Below are 15436 nucleotides of genomic sequence, written 5' to 3'. Positions count from 1 at the left end.
AAGCTCTCCAAATTGAAGACTAATTATCAAATAAGAAATTGTAATTCGTACCATGTACACTGATGTCATACTTGCTGTCAGCCTGCCCTGCCACATTAACAGCGATGCAGGTGTAGCGTCCCGTGTCTGACACCTTGGCATCTTTAATCTGCAACAGCCTTCCTTCATTCAGGACCTTTGCACCCTGCTCGCCTGTGATGGGCCGTCCATCTTTCAGCCACGTGACTGCTGGTCGTGGCACGCCCTCTGCCGCACATTGCAAGCTCACATCCCCTCCTTTTGTCACAGTCACATCATCGTTGTCGCCTCGTTTGATGGCCGGGCGGACTGAAGTGAGAGAAGTAGGAGGGTTAGTTGGTTAGTGTCGATGGAACCTCCTATTTCAACCCAACTAACTTTTAGCTATAGTGTTCCATAAACTGTAATGTAAGTTTAGTTCCTGTTTAGTTCCTCTGACAGTGCAGTGCTCACTGCCCATGTTTCTAATTAGCAGTAAATGGTAAAGTAACTGCCCAAATGACTATGATAAACAGATGCGGTGGTCTGTGCATACCGTAAACCTGCAGACTGTACTCCTTGGAGGTGGTGCCGGCTGAACTGGAGGCTGTGCAGGTGTAGGAGGCTGCATCCGTCCTCTCAGCACTGGAGATCTGCAGCTGGCGACCTCCCGACAAAACCCGGAGCCGCTGGTCTGACTTGATCTCAGAACCTGGAACCAAGACACAGAGCTACAGTATGATGTATGTCTTCTACAAACTATCCAGTGCATCATGCAGTGTCCATCTGTCTTGCTCTTGTTGTTTCTGTGTTGTAAAAACACACACATACCGTCCTTCCTCCAGGTGAGACTTGGAGGTGGAATGCCACTGGACTCACAAACCAGAGTGATGAGACTTCCTTCAATCACTGTCAGAGGAGACACCTCCTCGGAGCCGCGGATACTGGGAGTAACTGTAATGACGGGAGGACACCAAAAGGAGGCGCACACAGTCAAGTGTCGTTTTGAATTTTCACCTGAGCTTTTAAAAAGTTCACATCACTGTGATGTGTCCATCACTTACATAAACATACTCAAATTACCAGGAACAGACGATGTAGAACCAAAACCAAAATTATGCCAAACCATATCTGCTTAACATTGTGGGGGAAAAGTGTTCAGAAAAGAAAGATACAACTACAATGTGACTGCACTGGCTCCAATTCAGTTCAAAGATAGGTAACCATGGTAACAAACTTTTACAAAGAGTTGCTTCAGCTTTGTCAGCAGGCAACGTGCAAAATACTCAAATACAATTTCAACCAACAAATAAAGAAAACTCACCCCAAACATTGAGGTTATAGTTCTTCTCTGTTTTTCCAGCGACATTGGTGGCTTCACAGGTATACCTGCCTGAATCCTGCACCTGGGCACTATCGACCTAACAAACAGATTCATTGACGACGAGATAATAAACAGGATGTTTACGTTACAAAAAGCAGGCCATTTGTAAAAGTAATTTCATAAAAAACTTGAGTAAAATGAGTACTCTGTCAAAATGCTATCACCTCTTACAAAGTCGGGTTTAATTGACCATTTTATAATCTCTCTACTCTGGCCGTACCTTGAGCAAACTCCCATCTGCTAAAACAGTCAGTCCGGGCTTCCTAAACAGCGGGCGGCCGTCTTTGCGCCAGGAGAGAGTAGGCGGAGGGATCGCATCGCTCTGGCAGTGCAGCTCCACCGGACGGCCGAGCATCACCGTGGCATTCGCCTCCTCGCCCTTGATGTTTGGTGGCACTGTGGCAGACGCAGAGACGAGACACTGACGGCGTTTCTCTGACAGATTATATCCTCCGAAGTGAATTGACACACACATACTTTGATGCTCTTTTACTATAATTGACTTTGACATTTAGTCCACTAAGCCACTCTAAATGCTGTACACTCTTCATATTACCTCATAAGTGAAAAGAATAATTGCTTCCTGAGATGTAAAGGGCTCTGTTAAGTTGGGCATCTGGTGCTCTTTAAGTACTAATTCTTTCTTGGGCTATGACAGCAACATTAAACCAGTTCAACATTTGTTTGTGGTGTTAACAATCAGTGTGGCATCATTTCCATGAAACCTAACCTCTGGGGAAAATTACTAACATGCATTGAGATGCGTGATGACTCGGCAGCAAAGAACGTCCCACAAGAATCGTTCCGCTTCCCTGTGAACAATCACATCACAGCCAAAGATGGCTGATACTGTGGAGCTAGATTCCCCACAATTTGAATGCGTGGTGGATATCCTTTGCTGTTGGTGCTAAACTTGTCTGGAACCAAAACACACAGCTCTGAACTGGCGATAAGCAACAACTGAGGAAATGTCCGGAGGTCTTCACCCTGAATGACAATGTCTGAGCTAAATATATCTTATATAAGATAAACAACAGAAGCTTTCTGGTGTATCTGGCCTGGTTTAGAATGTAACTGCAGGCCAATCTCCTATGCAAAACGGTTACTGGACGGACAGAGCACAAGTCATTGGGGAAGGACAGAAACAGGCCTTCAGCTCGGTATTTGGCCAGACACAGGAAGCTGCCGAAGAATGGTAGCAATTACCTCAACAAATCTGCCTTTATTTCGCTGGACAAGATCCTTTTGAACTTTCTGTGGAAATGCACGTCACGTAGATGTGTTTTGCCGTGTATATGTAAACTACGTGTCTCCTATTACCTCAGTGGCATTAGCTTTCGTTAGACTTGTATATGAAACTGATTTGCCATCACGCTCGGCTCTGTGCAGGAAACTGACAAGGTTTATTGAAATGCTAAACTCAGTCAAATCACACTTCCTCTACGTACACATGTTTTGCTCAAGGCCTGTTTCAAACTTTCTTCCCCCTGTCTTTTAATCTTTCATGTTGGATGTGGTGCTCTGCTGAAAGACACACTACAGTTGGCCATAACCATTAGTCATTAAAACAAGTGGAACAAGCAAAAACACATTGAAACAGAAAGATTCTGTCCTAAGGAGAGGAATCAGTGTCTGCCAAGAAGCCGTAAATTTAAATATTTTACAACTGTTTTAATTCCTGTCAAATGGGACCACTTTTTATCCAATGTTCAGCCTTATCAAAATGTAGTGCAGCAATTTTTTTTTAAGTGTGGGTAATAATGACGATAAAAGTGAAGACACAGCTGGAAACTAAAACAGCACAACTAAAACACTTTGTTTTTAAGTGTTTTCTGATAATTTAAAGAGTATGTTTATGTGAATAATGCTTCTAAAACAATACAGCGATTTTCCTCATATAATTCAAATTCTTTAATTTTGTTTTAAAATGTTGATCATTACAACTTTAGTGCACTTAGGAGTTGTGCGACCCAACATTACAAAAAGAGGAGGCTCAGTTTTGTTAAAAATCCACAGATGAACCCAAATATATAAACTACTGGGACACTGAATAGACTATTTAGTATGTAGCTGTGTGTGTGTGTGTTTTAGTTGTATATGAACGGCACATTTATGTTGCTACTTACAAATGTTGATTTACTCACCATGAACACGCAGGTCGTACTCTCTGTTTTGTTCTCCTCCGGCATTGACGGCCACACATGTGTATCTGCCGGTATCGCTGACCTGTGCACTGCTCAGAGACAGGACTCTGCCACCAGACATCAACTGAGAGGGAGACAGATTACAGTACAGACTCAAACACACACAACAGAACTGGTGCTAATAAAATAAAATACTGAAAAGTATCCAACTAAAATGTTCCATACAACTACATGCATATAATGTACATGTATAGTTTTTTTTAATTTTCAGAGTTTGAGGACATTTAGCCTCAAAACACATTCATATAATGGCAGAGATACAACTTGTGTATATCTATTACCATGTGTTGGGGGTTTTAAGCACATCAAAGTTTGCCTGGCACAAAAGAATATCTGACTGCTTAATGCAAACATTCATTGATTCATTCATTTCGCTCATTTATGGGGCACCTGTATGCCATGTGACACGCTCGCCACGGGGCTGCCATCTTTGAGCCATGTGAGGCTGGGCAGGGGAACACCAGTGGCCTCGCACTCCAGCCTGGCAGCTTCATTCACCACCACTGTTACTGTCCCACCTCGGCTGGAGATGACCGGAGGCACTGAAAAGCACAAGAAAGAAGGAAGTGGTCAATAATAATTGCATAGATCCATGATAGTGTCCATGATGGAGTTTTGTAAACAAGTAAAAGTACTTTGAATCCTGCAGGATAATGGGAGTCAGTGAAGGTTGGCTAAAACTGGGATCATATGTTCTCTTTCTCTTGTTCTCGTTCACAGCATGGCAGCAGTTGTCGTGGCCGAGTGGTTAAGGCGATGGACTAGAAATCCATTGGGGTCTCCCCGCGCAGGTTCGAATCCTGCCGACAACGGTGCAGTGTTTTCTCGGCTGTCACATGTTGCTAAAACATGACAGGGTGTCGTGATGGAAATTAGACTAACTCAGAGAAATTAAAACCCTGTAGAATGGTTCTTGTTAAGAGCCTGCCAGGCTCTTGTTAAGAGCCTGGCAGCAGAGTACTCGATAAGTAGTCTAGCAATGGATTGCTTGGAAAACCAGTGAAGAGAGCAGTACAGTAGTCAAATCTACCTCACATGAATGAACTTTTTTTTAAGCATCTTTTTGTAATAGTAACAGCCGTACATTTCAAATAATTGGTCTTGGTCACCTTCGTCATGTGGCAGTTAATATTGGGACGAATGAAATATACAGCTTTGTGTCATCAGCATAGCTTTGGGAATTAAGCTTATGTTCTGAGATAGGATGACAATTTTTTCTCATATGAGTTGTTTGTGTTGTTTTCCCATGCAGATAACAACCCCATCAGCAGAATGGTTATGATCAGCTCAGCTAAAAATTGAAATGTGCGTTGTCGTGGCCGAGTGGTTAAGGCGATGGACTAGAAATCCATTGGGGTCTCCCCGCGCAGATTCGAATCCTGCTGACAACGGTGCAGTGTTTTCTCAGCTGTCACATGTTGCTAAAACCAGAATGTATACATGACAGTTTGTAGTGATGGTAATAAGACTTACTCAAAGAAATTGAAACTAAAGGCAGACAGTTTCAGACCCAGAACAAAAGATTGTGAGAGTATCCATGATATATAACAATCAAACGGAAAGGGATAACACAGTTACCAAGGCGTTCAATAAGACAAGTGGAATTTAAGCTTATCTTGATATTGTTGGATAAGCATAAACCTTTTCTGAAAGTATAAAATGACAAAAAGTTCACCCACCAAACACCTGCAGGCTGTGGGATATCTCAGCGAGTCCAGCCAGGTTGACCGCGACACATCTGTATATTCCAGCATCAGACAGCTGAGCCCGTTCAATCTCCAGCACCTGGCCACGCTTCAGCAAAGTCACCCCAGCAGCACTCGTCAGAGGTCGACCATCTTTGTACCAAGTGATAGCTGAAGCACAAAGGTATTTAAAAGTGCTTTACATAAAAAAAGTCTGAAAAAAATGTAATGATTAAATAAGTGGAAAATTAACGAAACAATATGAGATGATGGGAAAATGGAAACAACACAACAACTCAAGTTTAAAGTTGAAGCAGATGTCAGAAATTGTTGACATTTGTTCCAGATATGTGGTGCCTTTAAACCAAAAGTCGCCTCTCTGTGTTTGGTTTTAAAGATCAGAAAAGTAAGCAAACCATTTCCAGGTTACCCCAAAGGTCCTTACGGGTTTAAGGACAGAAGCAAAAGGCAGAGAGATGTATTTTGACCAATATTACAATTTAGTGTTTCATAAACAAGTAATATCATTTAATTTTTAACTATTTGTGCAAGTGAAATTTGTGACTACGCAGTAATGGAGAGATGGAAGAAATTGCAAAATGCAAAAACACTCCAAGAAAAAAGTGCTCATGCTTACAAGGAATGTGAGTGCTTATCTACACTGAACTTCTACACTGTACACGCAACTGGAAAGAAAGGCAGTGGGAAGAAAGTGAAGTTGCCTGTAGGGAGTCATCTGAGATCAATTTTCCGCTTTTCCACTAATGGTTAAAGATAAGGAAAACAGCAGCATAGCCAATTCCAACTGAGCGGTCAGGGAGAAACTACGCCCGGCGGCCGGTGAGCAAGCGCAGCAGGATGGAGGGGGACGTTTGTGAGCTGTCTTACCAGGTAATGGGTTGCCTGTGGCCTTGCACTCAAGCTCGGTGGGGAAGCCTGACAGGATGGTCTGGTTGATGATCTCACCAGAGTAGGGGATAGTGGGAGGCTCTGTGGGACACACACACACACACAGTAATACACACAAGAACAACGATTTGCTAGATGACATTCTCATGTCTCCACCTAGTCACAGACCAAAGGCAGAGGGAAGATGTATGATGGAATCAGGGAGATGAGAGAGACAAGGGATTTAAACATGCACAGGGAGTGCTGTGTTTATCTTTCAGTTACCATGGACACTGAGCCGAATGTGCTGCTGAGCTTCACCAGCTGCATTGGTGGCCAGGCAGGTGTATCTCCCAGAATCCTCGAGTCTGGCCTCTGTGACCTTCAGTATTCTGCCTGCAGACTCCAGCTGTGACACAGGAAACGTGTATAATAAATGTCAGCAATTCTCAGTTTGTGAATATTTTTTTTTTTGCTGAGTCTCAAGGTTACAGGCAGCTGGAAAATAGAACATTTTATTTATTTATTTATAATTATTGGTTCGCTTGATGCTGAGATCAAAATCAGCAAATGAATGTTCAGTCGATCAGTCAAGCCACCTTTAGGTGCTCCTGTGTTGTGTCGACAGGCCGCCCGTCTTTGATCCAGGTGATGCTTGGAGGAGGGATGCCACTGGAGATGCACTCCAGACTGGTGGGCTTGTGGAGAACCACTGAACGTTCAGCAGGCCCAGTGGTACGGATGGATGGAGGAACTGCAAAGGTTCAGACGATAGACTTATTTCCCTGAAAACACTTCACAACAGCTAATTAGGAAGATGTAAATGACAAAAAAGCAGCTAGTAGTATTTACCCAAAGTGGGAATGTCCCTGTGGGTTGCATTTAAAGCATAAATAACATTTATTACAATAAGGCCAAATGCAAAACTATCTAGATTATTCGTTATTAGTTGGCAAAAAACAACTCATATAATAATATTTATATGTTTTACAGTACCTTGGACAACCACATTGAAGTCCCTCTCGTGGTCTCCTGCTTCATTAGTGGCCACGCACTGAAAACGAGCCGTGTCAGAGACCTGAGCACGGGAAACGATCAGCCGTCGACCACTGGTTGCCACCCGCAACCCTTCACCTTGTCTGACTGGTTTTCCGTCCTTATACCACCTGGAAAATAATAGATTTTAAATTTGAATATGTGTGTGCATTCAGATGCGTTTATCTCGGCCTATGTGTGTTTATCTTGGTCTATGTGTATGCATGAGATGAGTAGATCTTACGCAATGACTGGTGCAGGTGTTCCTGTGGCTTCACACTCCAGCTCCAAAGGGCTGTTCAGTATCACGGTGGTGTCTGTCACATCGTCCGCTCCATCGATGAAAGGAGGAACTATAAGAGAAGATCTCAATAATTAAGATTCTGGAAAACCACAATAAATGTTATGATCTTAAAATTACATTTTGATTTAAGACAGCATGTTTGAATAAACTAAGGTCTGTTTGTTAAAATTATACAACATCAGAGCTTCAAGACTGTAAGTCCATTGGTTTTCTTTCCCATTCTTCCGGTATTTCTGCTGCATACAATAACAGTATAAGAAAAAATCTGCCAAATGTTATGAAAAAAGAAATGAGAAAGAGAAAAGAGAAAAATCCTCTGCAAAGCCACAGTGAAATGACAGGTGTTGTTTTCCCATGTGGAATGTACGTGTGGTACAGATAACAACTGCATCAGCACAAAGGTTCAGGAATAGGTCCAGCTCAAATAAAACTGAATTGTGAGTTGTCGTGGCCGAGTGGTTAAGGCGATGGACTAGAAATCCATTGGGGTCTCCCCGCGCAGGTTCGAATCCTGCCGACAACGGTGCAATGTTTTCTCAGCTGTCATGTTGCAAAGACCAGAAAATATCCAAGGGTGTAGTGATGGAAATTAGACTTACTCAAGGAAAGTTAAAACTCTGCAGGGTGGTTGTAGTTAAAAGCCTGACAGAAGAGTACTCAATAAATTCTAGTCAAGCTTTGGAAAAGCAGTACAATAGTCCAATCCACATTAATGAATGAACCATTTTTTTTTTTAGCATCTTGTTGGAATAGTAGCGGCCGTACCTTTCAAATATTTAGACGAAAGAAAGCTGCCTTGGTCACCTTCCTTATGTGGCAGTTAATATTGGAACGAATGAAATATACAGCTTTGTATCATCAGCATAGCTTTGGGAATTGAGTTCTGAGATGATATCAACCTTTTTTCACATGAGTTGTTTGTGTTGTTTTCCCATATAGAATGTACGTGTGGTGAAGATTAAGTCATCAGCAGAAAGGTTCAGGAACAGATCCAGCTCAAATAAAACCTGAGTTGTCAGCACAAAGGTTCAGGAATAGGTCCAGCTCAAATAAAACTGAGTTGTGAGTTGTCGTGGCCGAGTGGTTAAGGCGATGGACTAGAAATCCATTGGGGTCTCCCCGCGCAGGTTCGAATCCTGCCGACAACGGTGCATCATTTTCTCAGCTGTCACATGTTGCTAAGACCAGAAACTATACAACGGTGTAGTGTTGGTAATTAGACTTATTAAAGGCAGACCCACATCAAAAAAAAAACAAAGAAATTCATATGTATGAGGGGAAAATCGCTTTGTACTAATGTCAGGAATCTTAACAGATACCACTTATGGCTTGGAACCACTTTTTAGAGTGCTTGTCAGGATAGTTTGTGATGTATGTTCTTAAAAATAATAACCTGGATAAGTCTTAAACAAATGCTCCTGGCTCTTAGCAGCTACTTTTTGTCTGATGTGTTTTACCTGGTGTAGACTGAATCAAACGATTCCAGTTTCCTTCGTGAGCAGTCATGATTAACTAAATGCTGAAATGCTGTTCATATACTATGAGGAGAGACAAACTATTCTTTATTTTCATTGATGGAATAAAGTTGAGTCAAAAACTAACTAGAATTAGTTACAAGATCAAATTAGAACCAGATAAAACGACGTGGAAAGAGGAGTGAGGTAAGTCTCATGATGTTGACAATAAAAACGATGGCTCATAAGTGTATGCGCATATTAGTGTCACTATACTACATGGCTATACCAATTCAAAGATATTCTTGTGTGTTTTCATACCTAAAACTCTGACATCGTATTTGACCTCCTTCTCGCCAGCGATGCTTGTAGCCACGCAGACGTAGCGCCCCGAATCTGAGACTGTGGCCGAGAGGATTTCTAATTTTCTTCCCTGCTCAAGCACACGGACACTTTCCCCATCATGCACTGGAACTCCATCCTTCAGCCACGTGAGAGAGGGCGGAGGGTGTCCCCCTGCCTCGCAATCCAGAATCAGAGGCTTATTGAGGGTCACTGTCCTCTCAGTGGGTCCGACGTCTCCCCCGGTGATGGTTGGAGGCACTGGGTTGGGGGGGGGGGGGGGGGGGGGGGGGTGGCACATAAATAAGGAACAGAACAAAAGGCGAGTTCATGCTTGGGGGACTTCTGCTTGACTCATACCGTATTTGCATCTCATAGTCAAGGCTTCATCAGCCAACAACATGTGTAATTGCTTTATTCTTCAAATCCATTTCTGTTCTTTTTTTTTTAACTAAATTGTTTGCCAAATATCCACAGCTGTTTGAAATGATTCTTCACTGCTGAAAATGCCTCTATGTATTGTGAGTAGAACTAAAAGCCTTTAAGCTCTTTTAGGTACAATAATAAGCTTCAGAGCTCAATAATAGACATCAGAAGGGCTGCAAGCATATAAACAATAGAAGCCAGAGGATCATAGATTTCCTCAGTACCTAACATATGAAAATCTGATTTAATGTTCTACATTTTTCTAAATCACATAGTTTTCTAAAAGCTTTTGTTTCAAGCTGGCACACAGTGCACTGAGAAAAAAAAAGTAAGTAGATATCATCAGTTAGATTTCAAGTTCTTACAGTAAACATCCAGCTCATAGGCCTTCTCAGCACTCCCAGCCACACTGGTCACCTTGCAGGTGAACAGACCGGCATCTGACGCCTGGGCACGAGGGATCTTCAGGTAGTGGCCACGCTCTACGTACTGAGCTTGTCGGTTGGACAGGAGGGCCTCTCCGTTTCGGTACCAGGTGATGGTTGGGAGAGGCACCCCACGTGCCTCACACTCCAGTGTCACCACAGTGTCCAGCAAGGCTGTGACCTCTGCGGTTGAGTTACCTCCTTTGATGGAAGGGGGCACTGGAACAGACAGCACAATGACAACAAACTCTTGCGGCGGAAATCTCAGCTGTAATGAGCTTTGCACACGGTTTTGCCAAAATACACACTCACCATAGACACTGAGGTTGAAGTCCTTGGACTGTTTTCCAGCTGTATTCACGACACTACACTGGTATCGGGCCTGGTCCCCGAGACGTGCACTTTTTATCCTCAGAACCTGACCTCTGTTGGTGACCTCCAAATTAGGATCACCAAGAAACACCAGCCTGGTTAGGAGAAAAAACAGGAAGAAGACAGGGATTGTTGAAGAGGGTGTGTTTAATGTAATCTTATTAGATCATTCCTTAAATTTAGATGGCACTTACTTCCTGTCCTTGTACCACTGGATTGTGGGAAATGGCTCCCCTTGCACCTTGCACTCAAGAATGATCTCCTGTTTGAGAATGGCTGAAACATCTCGAGAAGGGCCTGACCCTACAATAGTCGGTGGGACTGCGGCACAAAGGGAAATAATCATTTGACATAAAAAAAAACTCATTAGAAAAACTATTGTGAAATTATTTGCTATCACTGAAGGCTCCTTTTGTCATCCTAGGTAGTTATAAGAAAACCTGACAAGTCTTTCTAATTCAATCATGTGTTTAATGTGTGAAAGGGTTAGAACGCTGTTTTTCTTTGCCATGGTGTTAATCTAAGGTTCAGTACTAAGGTTTGCACTGCAGCTCTTTCTCTGTTATTCTTGGAGTTACCATATATGATTGCTCACCCAGTACATCCAGATAGAAGTCTTTGTCTTTGCTTCCTGCGATATTGATTGCTTCACAGCTGTAGCTGCCTGCGTCTGCTGTGGCTGCCTTCAGTAGTCTCAGGGTTTTCCCCAGATCTAGAATCTGGACGGAGTTACTAGCGGCCACCTGTCAATCAGCATACATAAATGAAATCAAAGACAAAAGCAAAAACTGCATGAGTTATGGTTAAGGAAATTCTAAAAGACAGAAAATTATCTTGGGAATTGTAAGACATCATCATCAAGGGTATACATTTTAAAAAGCTGCAGCTTATAATTCAGGCAGAATTTAAAAACAACAGCTGGTTGAGATTGAAAGAGCTATGCAACCGTAAGAAGTGTGCAAAACACGGAAAGTTTTCAACTGCTGCCCAGAGCCAGAAACATTTAGGGAGCAGAGCATCTTGATTTAAATTACTCGCAATTAGCAGATTATAGTAAGCGCTCTGATTTTCCCATCTGTGACTCGCAGGAAAGACTTATAAGGCAGCCAAGGGAACAAAAAGCAGTCAACTAAGTGGTATGTTACAGCAAAATGTGTGCAAACTCCCTCCTCTCAAATCAATTCATCATAATTATTCTGTCATTACAGTTTTGAGCATATTGCACTGTTACACACACACACATGCATACACACAGGATCCACAGTGGTTTGTGGTCTGTTCTCTTGGACAGCGCACATTCAGTCTTCATGAGCACTTGCACTAATAAATAAAAGGAAAGGTCACTATAATCTCTCATTACTTGTATCCATGTAGATGACTCACAGTACTGGACCACAGTTTAAGTATAGGTTGTGTAAATTAGAAGGCAGCATGTTACGTAATCCCTCTGACTGTGTCTTTGATGTGTGTGCATTTACCTTTTACTGAAGTAACATTTGTACATATTCTAAAAACAGAGACCACTGGATGGAGTTGTAAAGATGAATGTTTGTATAGAAAGTTGACATATTCAGAGGGGTTTCACCTACAGGAGCACCATGCTTGTACCAGGTGATTACAGGGGTTGGACTTCCTGTGACGTCACACACCAAGCTGGTTGGCTGGTTCAGGACCACCGACACGTTGCCGGGCGTTTCGCTGTCAAGAAAACCTGGGGGCACTGTGGAGGTGTCAGAGGGGATATTCACATATAAGATTTCATTTGAAGGCCACTGATGTGTTGGCAAATGATGAACGTGCTGAACTGGACAATCACCATTGACTTTGAGCTGGTATTTCCTCTCAGTGGATCCAGCATCGTTGACAGCCGCACAGACGTACTCGCCATTGTCCAGCGGTGACACAGAGGATATAATCAGCAGTGTGCCGTCCTCCAGGATGGACACACCGGGCTCGTGACCAGTCAGTTCCTGGCCATTACGCAACCACCTAATGATGGGCTTGGGAAGACCTGGAAGAGAAGGCAGAGAAAATAGCAAAGGAAATCCAACCCGTAGCAGTGAGAAAAAAAACTGTTTAGTACTTGGGTATTTAAAGCAGAACATCTGCATTGATAAACGTAATGATAGAACTATTAGTCAGTGTCTGAATGGGATAACGATATTAATTTACCTTTTGCAGGGCAAGGGAAGGCGATACGCTGGTTTGCAACTCTCTCCTGCAGGGGACTATTGAAGGGGGGCTCCAGCACCTCTACCACAGGGGGCACTGGAAGCAAAAACAACCAGCGACAATTACTCACCACAAAGCATCTGTAACAAATGTGCATGTATCTGAAGAGTAGTACTCGGCTGGTATTGTGCAAATTTACACAAAAAAAAAATCTGTACTGCACATATTATACTGTATGTGTCTTTAGGTCTGTGCTGCAGATCGTGATTGTACAGACATGTATGTAGTGCCCTACTAATATTGTTGAAATAAAAAGTTTATATGGAGAAATGTGTGTTTTGGTAATGTGTTTCATATTGTTATTATCAGCCAATCAGTGTCCAGCTGGGACGAACACGGTAACCTACCGGATTATTAGAGAGGCGGGACTAGACCCGGGGGAAAGAAAAAGAAAAGTAAACGACGACAGTTACGAGAGAGACGGAGCAAAAAATAGTGAGATGTGTAGCGCATTAAAAAAAATCCTGTTAGTTCACGTTTTTCCACCCAAGTTAAGATCCAGGAAACTGGTAAAACACTGAACTTTATTAAAAAACGGGGGGAAAAAATCGTGCGTCGTGTTTGGAGCGTTCCAAGCGGTGAATGTGGCTACTTTAGCATATACTCAATAGCCACGTGTGGATTCTTGTTAGCTAGCTAGCTAGCTAGCTGTGGCTAGCTAACTAACAGCTAGCTAGCTGTGGCTATCGCGGGACCGGAGGACACACTCAATGCTTGTGTTTGGGCAGTTGTTTGTGTTAGAAAAGTCATGGCATGACGAGATTCATGATTTAAAGGGATAGTTCAGGGATTTTGAAGCTGGGTCGTATGAGTTACTTATGCACAGTAAATATGTTGCCTTATGGAGATGGTGATCAGCGATGTCATTTGACAGCGTGTGACATTTTTAAATGTTTACCTAAAAAAGAAATATCCGTTCAATTGTACGCTGGAGGACGTTTTTTTTTTCCCACTGCTTCAGTTATTCGCCAGACAGCCGTTTAAGGTTGCACTTTTTTTTTCAAGCGTACTTCGGCCAGGTATTACTGCGCCAACTCGCCGCGGTAGCTTTGAGTCAAACAGCTGGTTTGCGGATTGATACTCTGCCGGAGTGAGTTGGCGCAGTAATACATGGCAGAGGTACGCTTGAAAAGAAAGAGCAAACGTAAACGGCTGTCTGGCGGAAAACTGAAGCAGTGAAAAAAAATACATCCTTTAGCGTAGGATTGAACGGATATATTTCTTTTTTAGGTTACCGTTTTAAAATGTGGTGAAAAAGACATTTTTCGCTGGTCCCCTCTGCAACAGTGGGACTGTGATTTACGCTACTTCAATTCTCCAAACTCAGTTAGATCGCAGATCACCATCTCCATAAGGTAACATATTAACTTTGCATAAGTTACTCATACAAACCCACTTTAAAATCACTGAACTATCCCTTTCAGTGTACAGTGTGTAAAATTCAGAAGAACTTATTCACAGAAATTGAATATATTGTCCTTAACCATGTGTTCATATATGTATAATCTCCTGCAACAAAGAACCGATTTTTTTTCACCAACTTTGAATCAGTTCAATATAGTTACATTAGGTGGACCTGACATGCGCGTGAGTCGCCATGTTTGCTACGTCGTGTTGAATACGGTTGCACAAAACTTTACCACCAGATGCCGCCAGACAAATTACACACTTGGGCTTTAAGATAGCCCTTAGATGAGCTAACTGGGCCTCTCTGCACCCTATTCAGAGTCATGCACCTGAAAGTGGAACGCCTGCTTTCATATTTTGGTACCTCTCACTGATTCACCTCCCAATGCAATGGGTGTGTATAAGACTCTGTGTCAAAGTTGGAATTGAGTGAGAGGGCTACATGTACAACTGTTGACAGTATTTTAACACGCATGACGATTAACACTGCAGCACCTCAGCAGGATCCGACGATGAACTGACACCAACCTTGCACCAGAAGCTGAACCCGAGCTTCGTCCCTGCCTGCAGTGTTGGTGGCTGTGCAGGTGTAGGTTCCCTCGTCATCCAGTCCCACGCCTCTCAGCGCTAGGCTGCCGTCGTGTGACACCGGAAAGCCTTTACCCGCCTTAGTCCAGGTTAAAGTCGGCGCTGGAACTCCTCTCACCGCACAGGGCAGCTCCACAGGGTGACCCACCTGCACCTTTATGACCCTCGGGCCAGCCTGAATACTAGGGGGCACTGCAGGACAGAGGACACGATTTAAAGAGTGCTTTTGTGCTTCACCTGTACCTGAATGTCATCTATTGGGATCTTATGAACGTACCCAAAACACTCAGCTCAATGGATTGTGTGAGGTTTCCAGCAATGTTGGAGGCAACGCACACATACAGTCCACTGTCTGACACTCTGGTCTCCAAGATCTTCATAGAGCCAGAGGGAAGCTGAGTGTGCCTGGGAGGAACACACACACACACACACACACACACAGTATGAGGGCAATAGCTCTTGCAAAGCATTCAAATGAAAAATAAGCACACAATGACTTATTCAGGCGTTACTGTAAAAAAGATAGTCCAATAATTCTTACTAATCTGCCCCCGACCACAATTGCAGTGGCAGGCGCACGGTAGGTACAACAGATCACAGAGAGGAGTATGATTACTTAGTCATCTTATAAAAACCACAAACTATACCCCGAGATTATGAACAGTCAACAGACAGAGAACAGCAATCAAGACA

At 43.0% G+C, this 15436-nt stretch overlaps 1 protein-coding gene and 4 non-coding genes across 6 annotated transcripts in view; 4 read left to right on the top strand and 1 right to left on the bottom strand.

The window, feature by feature from the left end:
• The window catches only part of hmcn1 (hemicentin 1), a 74735-nt gene that overhangs the window by 23153 nt on the left and 36146 nt on the right, over nucleotides 1-15436 (bottom strand). For both annotated transcript variants that reach the window (XM_035647251.2, XM_047336707.1), the window contains exons 23-45: nucleotides 15021-15148; nucleotides 14684-14935; nucleotides 12689-12784; nucleotides 12333-12527; nucleotides 12106-12236; nucleotides 11112-11259; nucleotides 10711-10837; nucleotides 10457-10611; nucleotides 10085-10363; nucleotides 9273-9554; nucleotides 7438-7546; nucleotides 7155-7324; nucleotides 6758-6912; nucleotides 6444-6567; nucleotides 6159-6260; nucleotides 5265-5441; nucleotides 3976-4127; nucleotides 3526-3649; nucleotides 1602-1777; nucleotides 1322-1418; nucleotides 829-951; nucleotides 554-709; nucleotides 52-327 (exon numbers count right to left, since the gene is read on the bottom strand). In XM_035647251.2, coding sequence (XP_035503144.2) covers nucleotides 52-327; nucleotides 554-709; nucleotides 829-951; nucleotides 1322-1418; nucleotides 1602-1777; nucleotides 3526-3649; nucleotides 3976-4127; nucleotides 5265-5441; nucleotides 6159-6260; nucleotides 6444-6567; nucleotides 6758-6912; nucleotides 7155-7324; nucleotides 7438-7546; nucleotides 9273-9554; nucleotides 10085-10363; nucleotides 10457-10611; nucleotides 10711-10837; nucleotides 11112-11259; nucleotides 12106-12236; nucleotides 12333-12527; nucleotides 12689-12784; nucleotides 14684-14935; nucleotides 15021-15148 — 3734 coding nt within the window. The remainder of the gene's footprint in view (nucleotides 1-51; nucleotides 328-553; nucleotides 710-828; nucleotides 952-1321; nucleotides 1419-1601; nucleotides 1778-3525; nucleotides 3650-3975; nucleotides 4128-5264; nucleotides 5442-6158; nucleotides 6261-6443; nucleotides 6568-6757; nucleotides 6913-7154; nucleotides 7325-7437; nucleotides 7547-9272; nucleotides 9555-10084; nucleotides 10364-10456; nucleotides 10612-10710; nucleotides 10838-11111; nucleotides 11260-12105; nucleotides 12237-12332; nucleotides 12528-12688; nucleotides 12785-14683; nucleotides 14936-15020; nucleotides 15149-15436) is intronic.
• Nucleotides 4316-4397, top strand: trnas-aga. Its single transcript has one exon. It is a non-coding gene; the product is annotated as a tRNA-Ser (tRNA).
• trnas-aga lies at nucleotides 4895-4976 on the top strand. Its single transcript has one exon. It is a non-coding gene; the product is annotated as a tRNA-Ser (tRNA).
• trnas-aga lies at nucleotides 7939-8020 on the top strand. The gene has a single exon. It is a non-coding gene; the product is annotated as a tRNA-Ser (tRNA).
• Nucleotides 8564-8645, top strand: trnas-aga. Its single transcript has one exon. It is a non-coding gene; the product is annotated as a tRNA-Ser (tRNA).

This window comes from Scophthalmus maximus, chromosome 13 (genome assembly GCF_022379125.1).
Source record: "Scophthalmus maximus strain ysfricsl-2021 chromosome 13, ASM2237912v1, whole genome shotgun sequence".
In the NCBI taxonomy this organism is placed as follows: Eukaryota; Metazoa; Chordata; class Actinopteri; order Pleuronectiformes; family Scophthalmidae; genus Scophthalmus; species Scophthalmus maximus.
This window is presented reverse-complemented; position numbering and strand designations above follow the sequence as displayed.